Raw genomic sequence first — 12,966 nt, forward strand, 5'->3', positions numbered from 1 at the left:
TTTAATATTCATTATCATCATCATCATCATCATCATATTATTATTATTATTATTATTATTATTATTATTATTATTTATTAGAAATTTTAGCCAAAAATTTTATAGTAGAAATTATAAAATTATAATTTAATATGATATTTTTATAAAAAAAAGTTTAACTTTTTTTCTTAAGTTAAAAAAAAAACAATCTTAATTATTTAGTTTTGCATATACAATTTTTTTCAATTTTTACAATTTTCACTATAAAAAAACACAAGTAAAATATTATTTTTTTATACATTGCTTATACAAGTCGTATATAATAGATTAATTATAATTTATTCCTCAATATTTGATTCACGAAATTAAATTTTATAATTTAAATTTAAGCAGTTTTGGTCTTTCTAGATTTTTCCATAAAAAATCAATGATTTTTCATGTTTTACAAAAAAAATTATTATTCAAAAAATAAAAACATCATTAATTTTAAATATAAACGTATAAAAAGAAAATCAAAACTATTTAATATAAAATAGAGATATCAATTTATAAATTATATAAAATAGTGGATCAAACAGTAATTAAACTAATTTATATAATTAAATACAAATGCACCATACTAGACATTATAATTTTAGATAAAATAATAATATTTTTAAAACATTAAAAATGTTTAAAATAGTTAATATTGAAATATTAACAAATAAACTTTTAAAAAAAAGTTTTCTAAAAATGTTACAAAACCAAAGATACAACTACAGAAAAGTTAAATATTTATAAAAAAAATTAATTTTTAATTTTTAGTTTTTTTCTTCAATAAATTAATATATGTTTAGTTTTTATTTTGAAAGAGACAAAAATAAATTTAAAGATGAAAAATTAATTTTTATGTATTTGATTTTTTAAAAGTAGAACTGTTTAGGTATAAAAGTTAAAATTTGTAGTTTTTAAATTAAAATATGATTTATACATTCAAAATCAACCAACTGTTTAATATTTTTAGTAGTCACTATACACATATCATCAATAAACTTTTATTATGTTAAAAAAAATTAAGTTTTGAGTTTATAGCTATGAAAAAGATAGGCGGTGCTAAATCCCGTTAACGTGCGCCTAATAGAATAAAGAAGGTTTTAGACAAACCGAGAGAAAAAAACCCATAAAACTCGAGTCGCAACGACATGGTCGATTCAGAACAAATGGATCAAGAAGATAACGGAACCACAAGCAGAGAAGAACAAGAAGAAGCATTAGTTGCTTTGATCGAACACCGAACTCACGAAGTTTCCAATCTCCAAAAGCGTATCTCCTATTACAAAACTCAGGTCATTTTCTTCATTCCCAAACTCAAACCCTTCAAATTCAAATAATACTAATTCATAATTTTTTATTTCTGAATATTTATCTACATTGAGTTTATGATTATGAAATACATAAGTTTTGTGAAATTCATACATGCAGCTTGATGAGGCGGAAAAGAGGTTGAAGGATTCAGAATCCAAATTGGCTCGATTACGAGGTCAAACTAATTCAGTTAAATCTGCAACTAGAAATGTAACTAACTTAGATAATGATGAAAATAATGGAGTTGTTGCTGTGAAGAAAGAGCCTAGATCAAATAGTCCTGTTGATAGGAATGAACGTTCTTACAAAAGTAATAACCGTCAATCTAATTCTAAAACTGAACTTGTTAGTCCTACCGTTACTCCGAAGATTTCGCGGTCTTCCAAAGCTTCTGGTTCTGAATCTACTCCGCCACAGGTTCATACTCCGGTTATTGGAGGAAAATCTGATAAGTCTCGTAAAGAGCAGCAGATTGTTGAAGTCAAGGAAAAAGGGACTAAAAGGAAACTTGGTAAGACATTCATCAAATGGTTATTGTTTTTTATTATGGAGTGAGAAGTTTTAGTATATGAGTATATTAGGCTTTGATTGTTTCTTTATTTTTTATTTATTTATCTCTATATTAGTTTTTGCCTCGTAAAAAGATTCTTATAAGGTTTGAAGCACTTACATTGGCGCGAACATTGGATATGGCACTAATATATAGCCATTGGTAATGATGGTAAAGAGTAAGTGATTAAATGTAATTGAATGTGATAATGTTGTATCAGTGTCCGACACCTGATACTTGTTGGTTACTCGACACACTTTTAATATTAAGTGTCAATGCTACATATCCTTTAAGCGTCACTACATATTTAAAGAAAAGCTTATCGAAATTGGCTCTTCGTATATTTAGTTGGTATGTTGACAGGATCTATGGTTTATTTGCTTATGAGGATTCTGTGTCTGATATTTGCTTATTGCGGAGGTCTTCGTCTCAAGGTCGCTTTTGGTTGTATTGTAATTGAGCTTCATAATATTTTTGTTTGCTTTTACTCAGATGTGAAAGAACATAAGGAATTGATTCCTTTAATACGTAAGAGTTCTTCTGTGAAATCAATACATTGTGAAACAAGCAACCATATCTCAAGTCAGCACAAGAGGAAGCTGCGGAGTATTGCTTTGTGTCCTGTGAATGATCAACTATTTGCGACCAGGTAACGGGTTTTTTCCGTTACTAAAAAACTTTTCTTTATGTGATTTATTAAAATTTTACTCATTAATAATGACTATAAGTTAGACCCGTCCCTTTTTAAATTCTCTTTTCATCTCCAGCTTTTGTCTAAAGAAGGTATGGGTTAAATGTTATCAACCGGGAACAATTGAAGTTCAAATGCAATTTGCAATATGATGGATCAATAACTAGGCTTATAATTTAAGTTCTCACCTTTTTGGTCTTTAAGCTTTTATTTGACAAGATAGGACATCCACATGATTGCCACATCAAGGCTAGGTGTCTTAATTATAACATCTCTCTTGAATATAATTATTTCTGCTTCTTTTATCTGTAACCATTTTCTAAAACTATATTTGCATGAATTAGAGTGATATAAGGAAGTACATGTCAAGTTCACTTTGTGCATATGCTTTTCTATCAAGATTAATACATAAGTATTAATTCTTGTACAAAGGTTTGTTTACTTTATAAAAGCTGGTTCGGATCTTTTTATGACATGACCTTTAGTGGTTTGAGAGATAACTCTTGTCATTTTTTTCCGCTCTTTTGTAATATATGTTTCTGATAATTAAAATGCTATAATTTTATAGTCTGATTATTGCAACTTCTTTGGAATTTTGCAGTGCGTTGGATGGAGTGGTCAACTTCTGGCAAGTACAAGCTAGAGGGTATGCCCTAATTTACCTTTCTGGTGACACTTTGGAGAGCTTTTATTCTTATTTTTGGTGACAATGTTGGTATAAATAGACATGCCAAATATAAAATTGGGAAAGGGGAGTCTTTGCTTATCAGGTTTTTGCGCAAACATAATCTGTCTGTACTCTATGGTTGCTCCTTCTGCCTTTGCTGACAGTCTATTGTCTATTATTAAGAGTAGTTTAGTGGCAGTTGTTATATTATTAGAAGTAGTAATGTCTTATTAATTATGCGAGTTATGTTTAGAATAAATAGGGGAAGATACGAGAGAGTTTACTATTGTAGAATTTGGCAGGAAAGGGTCCATTTTGGCATTCGGAGGTGCAGACCCTCCGAAGTTCTGCAATATTAACCTATAATTCAAAGAGATTTTTCCTATATTCTTTCAAATATCATTTTGTTTCTATCACTTTATGATGGTTCTTTCCTTTATCACTGATGGTTTTGTCCTCGGTATACATGATGTTTAGGAGTTTAAAGCATTATAGCTGAACTTAAAAATATTATAACGTGGACTCACCCATATAATCTTATTCATATTTTCTTTCTTGCAGATCAGGAGCCTCTTTGCTTAACTCTTCTGATTGTGCATCCCAAAAACAGAGGAGATGGCCAGAGGATATAGCATGGCACCCGGAAGGGAACAGGCTCTTTTCAGTATATACTGCTGATAGTGGAGACTCACAAATATCAGTTACAAATCTGAATAACGTAAAAGGGGTATGGCTTTTAACACATAACTTTGGATTTGTGTTTCTCGTATTGGTCACTGCTATTGATAAATGCAAAATTTATATATAATTTACAGGAGCACCGTGTTAAATTCTTAGAGGACAAGCCCCATTTCAAGGGAATTATCAATGGCATTGTTTTCATGCCTTGGGAAGATACATGTTTTGTAACTGGTGGAAGTGACCATGCTGTTGTACTTTGGCGTGAACAGGATGACAAGGACAAATGGAAACCAAGACCATTGCACAGGAATCTTCATTCTTCTGCAGTCATGGGTGTTGCTGGGATGCAGCAGAAGCAGATTGTGTTATCTGCTGGTGCAGACAAGAGAATACTTGGGTTTGATGTTGGTGTAGGAAGAGCTGATTTCAGTCATCAGATTGATAGTAAATGCATGAGTGTCGTTCCCAATCCATGTGACTTCAACTTGTTTATGGTTCAAACAGGGTAAGTTGCTATTAGGTTTTCACAAGCTTTGCCATGGAGAATGCAGAAATATAAACATGCTTTAAATTTGAAGTTTTTATCTGTCACGTTTTTCTTTTTTAAGGAAAATAGAGTATGTTCACTTAAAAGCAGCTAAATAAGATTTGATTTCGAGAAAATTTAAACAAAAGGGATTTTGGTTTGGTTACTTCATTTTTAAATTCCCATACTACTTGATGCAGTGCACAACCACCATTTTATAATCTCATGTCTGTCTTTTAACTGGTAAAAATGGAATCTCTATGCAACACCATTATGGTGGAGAAAGTTATTAAACAAATGAGATGTCTTAAGAATGGGTGGTTGGGTTTAATTCAACCCTACAAAATCGACTTGTAAGGTGAGGATTGCCTTCATTTATCAACACATGTTCAGACAATATATTATCCGATGTGGGACTCTTTAACACCCCCTCTCACGTCTGGGATTTGCGATTGGAACATGGAACTAAATGGTGGGTGGTCCAATGAATCTTAAACGAGATTGATACCATCTTAAGAATGTGTGGTTGAGCCTAATTACTCTACAAAACCGGTCCTTGTAAGGTGAGGATTACCTCCATTTATAAACACATGTTCAAGTCATATATTGTCCGATGTGAGACTCTTTAACAAGATGATTGTCCCATAATTCAGTAGTTGCATGACAAATTTAACCCCTTCAATATAAGGAAGAGAGTCTATTCAACTGTTGTGATTTTAAGCTGAAAGTTCCCTTTTTCTATTCATATTCTTGGTTGAAATGATAGTTTAAAGTCAAAAGCTACTTTACAATAATATTGGTTGGTATCTTCTATTCTGTATTGAATTGAGGACATAATCGGCCTTTAAGATAGGAACATAAGTATGTCCAAAGGTATAGCAATATACAAATACCATGTTGATCCTGTTTCTACTTGACACCAAGATTTTTCTTCTATTGCCTTTCTTTAGTATTATTTAGCTTGCTGAAAATTTATAGTATATTAACTATTTTTTTTTATCAGGACTCACGAGAAGCAGCTTCGACTATTTGATATTAGATTAAGACGGACAGAACTTCATGCTTTTGGGTGGAAGCAGGAAAGCAGTGAATCCCAATCAGCACTGATAAATCAGGCCTGGTCTCCTGATGGTCTTTATATAACATCTGGTTCAGCGGATCCTGTAATTCATATATTTGATATAAGATATAATCTTAACAAGCCTTCCCAATCTATAAGAGCTCACCAGAAACGAGTCTTCGGAGCCATGTGGCTTCAGTCTATTCCTCTTCTCATATCCATATCATCTGATCTCAACATTGGGTTGCACAAGATTTACTAGAGACAACCTCTACTGAAGTAAAAGTCTTCTGTTTCCATCTTTTTGTTGGTGCTGATTATTGAATTCTTAATTTACTTAAATTATTTTAGGAAAGAATTTTGGTTTTATAGACCTTTAAAATTTTGTGGGTTGTAAGTCGCCATTAAGTTAAGGGGAAATTTTAGTTGGAAGGAAAAATTAGGAAAATTTTGGTTGGAGAAGACCTGCTCACATGTTGGCAGTGTATTTTACTACTATTATCTCTATTTCATGTGTTGTTTTAGGTGATATATTACGTCTCTAGAAAACATTAATAACATCATTTTAAAGGTAAAATAAACGTTGTTGCTGCTATAGGATAGTTAAGATGTAAATTAATAATGATATTTCTGGAGAAGTAATTAATTCTCTCATTGAGGTTTGAGGGATAATTTCAGACATACATTTTAATATGGTATTGAGTGAATGTTGTTCATTTTAGGGGACCAAAGTAGTCTTTCAAACTGGTTTTCTTTCCTCACAAAACTAGTAGAAGAGAGCATCATTAGAAGGACCAGAAGAGATTTTTTTCCGTTGAAAGGCTGCTAGGGTTTCTTTCCCATAGCAAGGGCACCGTTTTCCATCTATCAGAATTAATTGGTGCCAATTGATTTTCGTTGATCTACTGTGAAGGCTTGGTCTTCATAGATGAAGAGCACGCCGTACATAATTTGCTATTCAACAAGCTTTTTCTCAATCAACAAGGATCGCAAAACCAATCACGTTTTTAACTGCAATCAAATTGGATGTGCCTTATTTTTTTATATGGGATAAAAACACGACTTATCATCGAATTGATCCACAAATCAAATCGACTCAGCCTAAGACCCACAGCCCAGTCGGGCCGCCTTAGATTCCAAGTACCGTCTGAACTCCAACGAGGTAAGTGTCTAACTATCCAAAAGTTTTCAAAAGACTTAATGCTTTTGTTCAAGATCACGAGCCAAAAGTTTTCAAAAGACTTAACGCTTTTGTTGAAGATCACGAGTCGTGAATGATTTTTCACCCTTTTGCAAAGTTAAACTATCATAGAGGTTTTTTGAAACCTTCAATGTCTTTCTCGTATTCATCTTGTATTATTTTAATGCACACAAAATCTCCATTTATGTATCATTGTGGCCGTTGACTTGCTTCGATATCACAGATGTTGGAGATTGTTTGAAAAAATATTTTTTTATTGGATCCTCTCTTCCAACGACACCGAAGATAACGACACTAAGAAATTTCATAGTCGTTTCATGAGACAACAACCTTCTTTCTTTAAATGAGTTGAACTGCTGGAATTGCCTCCAAATTACTATGGCTGTAATCCACATTTTAATAAATAAATCTCATAATCCAATTAGAATAATTGGTTGACATGATGGACGTAGACCACCGCTCAACGACTTTGGGCTGTAGAAAATGAAGATGGGAGAAATTTTAATTCAACGGAAGTGTGAAGAAGCATTGAGGGCTGATTCATCAATGCACACACGCCTAACAAAAGAAAATTATTTCGTGCATCCGGGATAAAGTTCAGAAGAAAGTCGCTGGGAAAAGATTGTTGTTTCTATGTGGGAAAAGCTTGCATAATTATATATGATCAATTCTTTATCTCATAGTTTGCGTTTGAAATAAAGCGTTTGAAATAACAATTATATTCATTATGATGGTAAATAACAAATCCATATTAGAGTAACTGAAATAACAAATCCATATTAGAGTAACTGACATAATTTCACAAGATCGTTAATAATTTGGAGAACAATAATGGTGAAGACTTGAGTGTCTCAAGACGAAGGAGTTGGAGTATAGGAAAGTCCAAAATTAGGGGTTTCGATAAGTCAAAGTTAAAATACTTTATTTGTCAGAAAATTTGTCACATCAAGAAGGATTGTTCTGAGAGAGGTGAGAGGCAAGAATGATTTTGTTCAAATTGCAATTAACTCAGATGAAGATGAGTATGGTTATGAGAATTCTAATGAATTAGTGGTGTCATGTTTGGAAAATGAAAATAGTTGGGTCAACAATTCATAATTCTCTTATCACATTTTCCTAAAGAAAAAAACTTTGAGATTTTGAAGTTAGAAGATGGTGAAGTCTTTCGATTCGGTAACAATCAGGCTTGCAAGGTCATGTTTTTGGTACGACCGTACTTAAAATGTTTGATGATCGTGAGTTTATTCTACATAGGGGTAGCAAGCGGGCATTCCTACACGTTTAGGCATGTGCCATAAAATTCCACAAAAAAATAAGGCGGGGGCGCGACGAGTATAATTGAGGGCGTTGGAAAAAAATTTAGGCTGTCCCACACAAAAGTGCGGGCGGGATGGGGTGTACCCGTGGGCACTGCACTTTATAGACCTAAAAATGCATAAAATTTTGTTAATGTACCACGCAAAACCTGCAAAAAACGGGTCCGGGAGGCCCGAGCACATTAGACGGTGACGACCAAAATCCTTGACCCACCTCGCACGAAAGTACGAAAAAAATGGGCATCCCTAACGGGTCAGGCCCATTTTGCCACTCCTAATTCTATGTAATGTGAGATATGTTCCCGAGTCTAGGTGAAATTTATTGTCCATAAGCATGTTTGATGATCTTGTTGCACTAGAGTTGAACATGGGGTGTTTAAAACTTGGTAGACCTCTGTTATTCTTTTTCTTGTTGATGTGCTGCTGAATTGTTTGCTTAGCTTATATTTTGCCATTTCATTTCTAACTATAGTTTGTAATAACTCTAAATCTATTGAAATATGATAGAGTTATGATTTAGGACTGAGGGTTTGTATGATTATTCGTATGATTTGACTGTGAAATCGCGTTTAGGGGAGAAAAATGAACTAGGTTTGTGTTGGACTTTTTGTGATTTAGTGAGGTTTTGATTCGAGGTACTGACCCTCTGATCCGAAAACTTGGTTGAGTTTCTGGTTTATTGGAAGTCAGATTCGAGATGAGGGTGACAAGTTAGGCAGGGGGTACCTTTGATTGGTTTTAGTTCTGGGCAAGGGTTGCCGGAAAAGACGGTGGCAGCCACCTTGGGCCGCCGACATTGTCATCTTCAGCGAGGTAGTGAGAAGAGAGAGTTATATATATATATATATATATATATATATATATATATATATATATATATATATATATATATATATATATATATATATATATATATATATATATATATATATATATATATATATATATATATATATATAGAGAGAGAGAGAGAGAGAGAGAGAGATATCAATGATGAATTAGAGACGGGGGACATGTCTTAGGGTTTTTGTGAATCTCCTATGGTTTGGGCCCAATCCGTTTTAAACCTCACACCAGCCTGGAATTGCTTCAGTGCACCCTTCCATGTACGTCTCATTTGGGCCTGTGAACCATATGCCTAATTCACTTGAAACAGCTTGCTGTACACCCCCAGTTCTACTTATGTATTTCATTTTGGCTGACATAGGCTCAATTCACCTCATATCAACCTTTTGCTCCAACCTACACTGTTAATCTCCAACGCACTCCCAACTATGCATTGTGTGTTTGGGCCAACACCTTGACCCATTCATTGATTCAACAAGCTTTTTTTTCCAACACCCCATCTTTGTGTATTTTCTTTATTATCAAATTAATTAATTAATTTTTGTTTTAATTGATTAATTTTGTTAATTAAAATTAGTTAATCTAACTAATAATTGAATTAATTCCTTTAATAAATTAGTTACGATAATTAATTTTTATTAATTTAATTAATAGATTTAATCAAGTCCTAATTAATTAATCTTGTTAATTAAATATTACCCTTCTTATTTAATTGTTATTTGCTTCATTATATCTCTCCCTCATAATTACAAAATCCCATATATTATTCTTGCACTCCATTTATAATTATATTTATTTCATTATTATTACTTGTTTATTTGTTTAATTAGATAATAAAATAAAATAAATTATTAATAGTAATAAATAAATATATTTTTTAAGTTAAAAATCTTTGATCCAATGTCAAATGAATTTTTAAAACCCTTGGTCTAACGTCAATAGACTTTTTCAAAAGCTCATTTACTTCGATTAATTTCGTATTGATGTGAATCAAATCTTTATCCGAATCAACGTAATATTAAAAATCTTTTTTTAATAAAATAGAAAAAAGAGGAACATTGGAGTCTCACATTCCATGAAAACCTCAAATGATCAGTCCCGAGGCATACGTCTTGGAATAAACGCTTATTCTTTCTTTCGTCCTAAAACACTTAATTCAAAATTGGACAAAAGAGGAACGTTGGAGTCTCTCATTCAATGAAAACCTTGAACAATCGGCCCGAGGCACACTACTTGGTCTTATCGAACGTTTGTTGTCCACAAACAAATTTTATAAACTTCGAATGAAAACGGAACATTCGAGTATCACATTCCATGAAAACCTCGAATAGTCATCTCTGAGGCACATGCCTTGGTCCTATAGAACACTTTTCATTCTCCTAAAAAACACTCAACAAATTAGACCTATTTTTCTCGCCGCGTGTGATCGAAAACCCTTTCAAAAAGAACATTGTTTAGTCTTTTTTATCGCAAAACAAACAAGCTCTTAAGCCTCCTACCACGAGCATACATGCCAATGTTTAACCGCTAGAGTGTGACCTGAACACTCGTTCAATAAAACAAACAAACCAATAAGTTGTTTTCTACGTAGAACCACGTTGCTTTGAATTTCTCATTGTACATGAGGATACGTAAGAGCGAGACCCACAATCTCGTCAATCACCCTAATAAAAACTTTTTGCAACCACTTTTCTTTTCTTTTTAATCTTTTATCACTCAAAGAAAACGAATTGACGTAAGCTAACATTCAATAATTTTTTTAACTAAATGGTTCCCATTGAGTACAACAGACGTGGGGGGTGCTAATACCTTTCCCTTGCGTAATCGACTTCGGAATCCGAATTTGGTTGCGACGACCATCTTCTTTTTCTTCTAAGGTTTTTATCGGTATTTTCCATTTCCTTATTTGGAATAAATAAAGTTCGGTGACGACTCTGTTTAACCATTTCCGACAATGCGCGAACACTCGTAAGATCGTATTTTTCAAGATGTGACAACGCACATGTTTTGCAATTTAATCGGAGTAAGTAAAAGTCAAAAGAGACTTCCCTTATTTGGCTTAACCCTTACAAGATGAGCTAAAGACTAAGTATAAACACTACTGAGTGGAACAATAACTGCATAGGCGAACTTGAAAAATTGTTTCTCGAGATATTGTACTCAATAAAATTTTTTATGGACAGGATATGACTGACATTTCAGGGTTTGATCAAGCAGAGACTAGATTTCTCTATGAGACATTGGAAAGATACAAATTAAAGATTAAACTTTGACCTTCACATAATCTTGATGATCTGGCAGAAGTACAATACTTTACAAAAGTGCTTTATGGAGACACAAGACTACTATTTGATGCTTTTGTTGAAGGTATCATGTTGACTAAGTCTGCCACATATGTTGAAATATTGATCGAGAATATGCCTCATAATGAATACCACACACTATTTGATAGATGATTTAGAAGAAAAGGAAACGAATCAATGGACTCAGAATATCTTGCTAGCTAGTCACAAACAAACGAAGGCTTAATTAGATGCTTTGACGAAACAAATGAATGAATCCTGAAGAGGATATCATCATGTAAAACATGTGCAACAAGTTCTTATACGTGGTTACTGTGGTGAAGGGAAGGCCATGAAAATGACTAATACAACTTAATATATAGAATAAAAAGTCAATCTAAAAAAAAGTTCAAAAGAGCATCGCATTTTCAAGCACATACATATTGGCCGTGAGCATCACATTAGATTATTAATTAAATTTTTTATCTTATTTTATGTTATATTCAAATAATATTTTTATAAACTTTAAAATTAATATATCATATTTTATCATTTTATTATATATAAGACATAAAATAGAATAAAATAAAATAATACATTTATTTTATCGTCTCTTATCATACCCATCAAAAATTAAATTGATTCTAAATAAGTTTATTCTTTATTTAAAAAGTGTTTTTCTTAGAGAAAATAAGACATGGACCGTGTAAAATAATTTTTTTTACTGACAATCAATCATTTAATAAATGATTTATTTTCTTAAATCGCGCTTAAATTTTAGAGTTATTTTGATGAAATGAAATATTATTAAGCGATGGTGGTGTAAAACTATTTTACATTAACGATACATATAAATTAAAACTCTTTTTGTCATCTAAAAATGATATAGTGAAATAATTTATTTATTTTTAAGGATAATGCTAACTTGTGCCTCTAGGGCACAAGTTAAATACTAAATTAAGAAACATTGTCTTGAAAATTGCGCACTGATTTAAATAAAAATATATAATTAATTTTTTAGTGCTTTTGTCAATATAAATTTACTATAAATAGGTTTTCAATATAATTAATTTTTTTTAGTGTTTTTTTAACATTATTCATTTTATAAAATCTTACTATCCAATATTGAGATCGACTAATTCAAGAGGACAAATTCCACCATTCACTGATTGTGAGCCCCGTTTAAAGTCAAAGTTTTATATGAATTGACCCAACACAATAATTGTTAGTACTTAATAAAATTCGAACCTAAAACATTGAGAGGAACACACTCTTAAGATCCAAGTCTCCACCACTAAAACAGTCCTTGAGATTAAAATAATTTATTCATTTACTTTGAAGAGAGATAATATGTGTTTTTATATTTGAAAATAATAATGACGAGTGTTTTTAACAATTGAGACTTGAATCTTGAGAATGTACTCATCTCAAAGTCTCAAATTTAAGTTCTGCTAGATATAAACAATTATGTGTTGGACCAATCTATACAATGTTAGACCTTTAGATTAGTCGGTCATTGTGGGATAACTTCCGATATAGCTTGGCAAGATTCGTGAGCGGATCGACTCATCAAGTTTCCATTAAAATATGACCGACATAAGAAAAAACAACATATGCCATTAGTTAGTTATTAGCGGTCAAATTAAATTCCGAATAAGTGGTTGCGGCCAAAGAAAGTGCTGATGTCAAACGCCAAAAGAAAAATGCTCATAGAATGACATAGCCAAATAAAACTTTCACATTTTTAATCCATGGGCAGGATCTATATACATAACACGTAGACCTATGGAACCATGTATAAATTGAGATTTTTTTGCAAATTC

The 12,966-nt window shown here is 32.1% G+C and overlaps 1 protein-coding gene across 1 annotated transcript; it reads left to right on the plus strand.

Annotated features, from left to right (window-relative positions):
* The first annotated feature begins 1,057 nt into the window (after positions 1-1,057).
* Positions 1,058-6,029, plus strand: LOC127078638 (uncharacterized). The gene is made up of 7 exons (XM_051019078.1): positions 1,058-1,304; positions 1,441-1,834; positions 2,366-2,522; positions 3,166-3,210; positions 3,793-3,958; positions 4,047-4,417; positions 5,442-6,029. Exons 1-7 carry the CDS (start codon positions 1,161-1,163, stop codon positions 5,758-5,760), a joined length of 1,596 nt encoding a protein of 531 aa, XP_050875035.1. The 5' UTR covers positions 1,058-1,160; the 3' UTR covers positions 5,761-6,029.
* The last annotated feature ends 6,937 nt before the right edge of the window (positions 6,030-12,966 follow it).

The sequence above is a fragment of the Lathyrus oleraceus genome, chromosome 5, assembly GCF_024323335.1.
Source record: "Lathyrus oleraceus cultivar Zhongwan6 chromosome 5, CAAS_Psat_ZW6_1.0, whole genome shotgun sequence".
Lineage (NCBI taxonomy): Eukaryota > Viridiplantae > Streptophyta > Magnoliopsida > Fabales > Fabaceae > Lathyrus > Lathyrus oleraceus.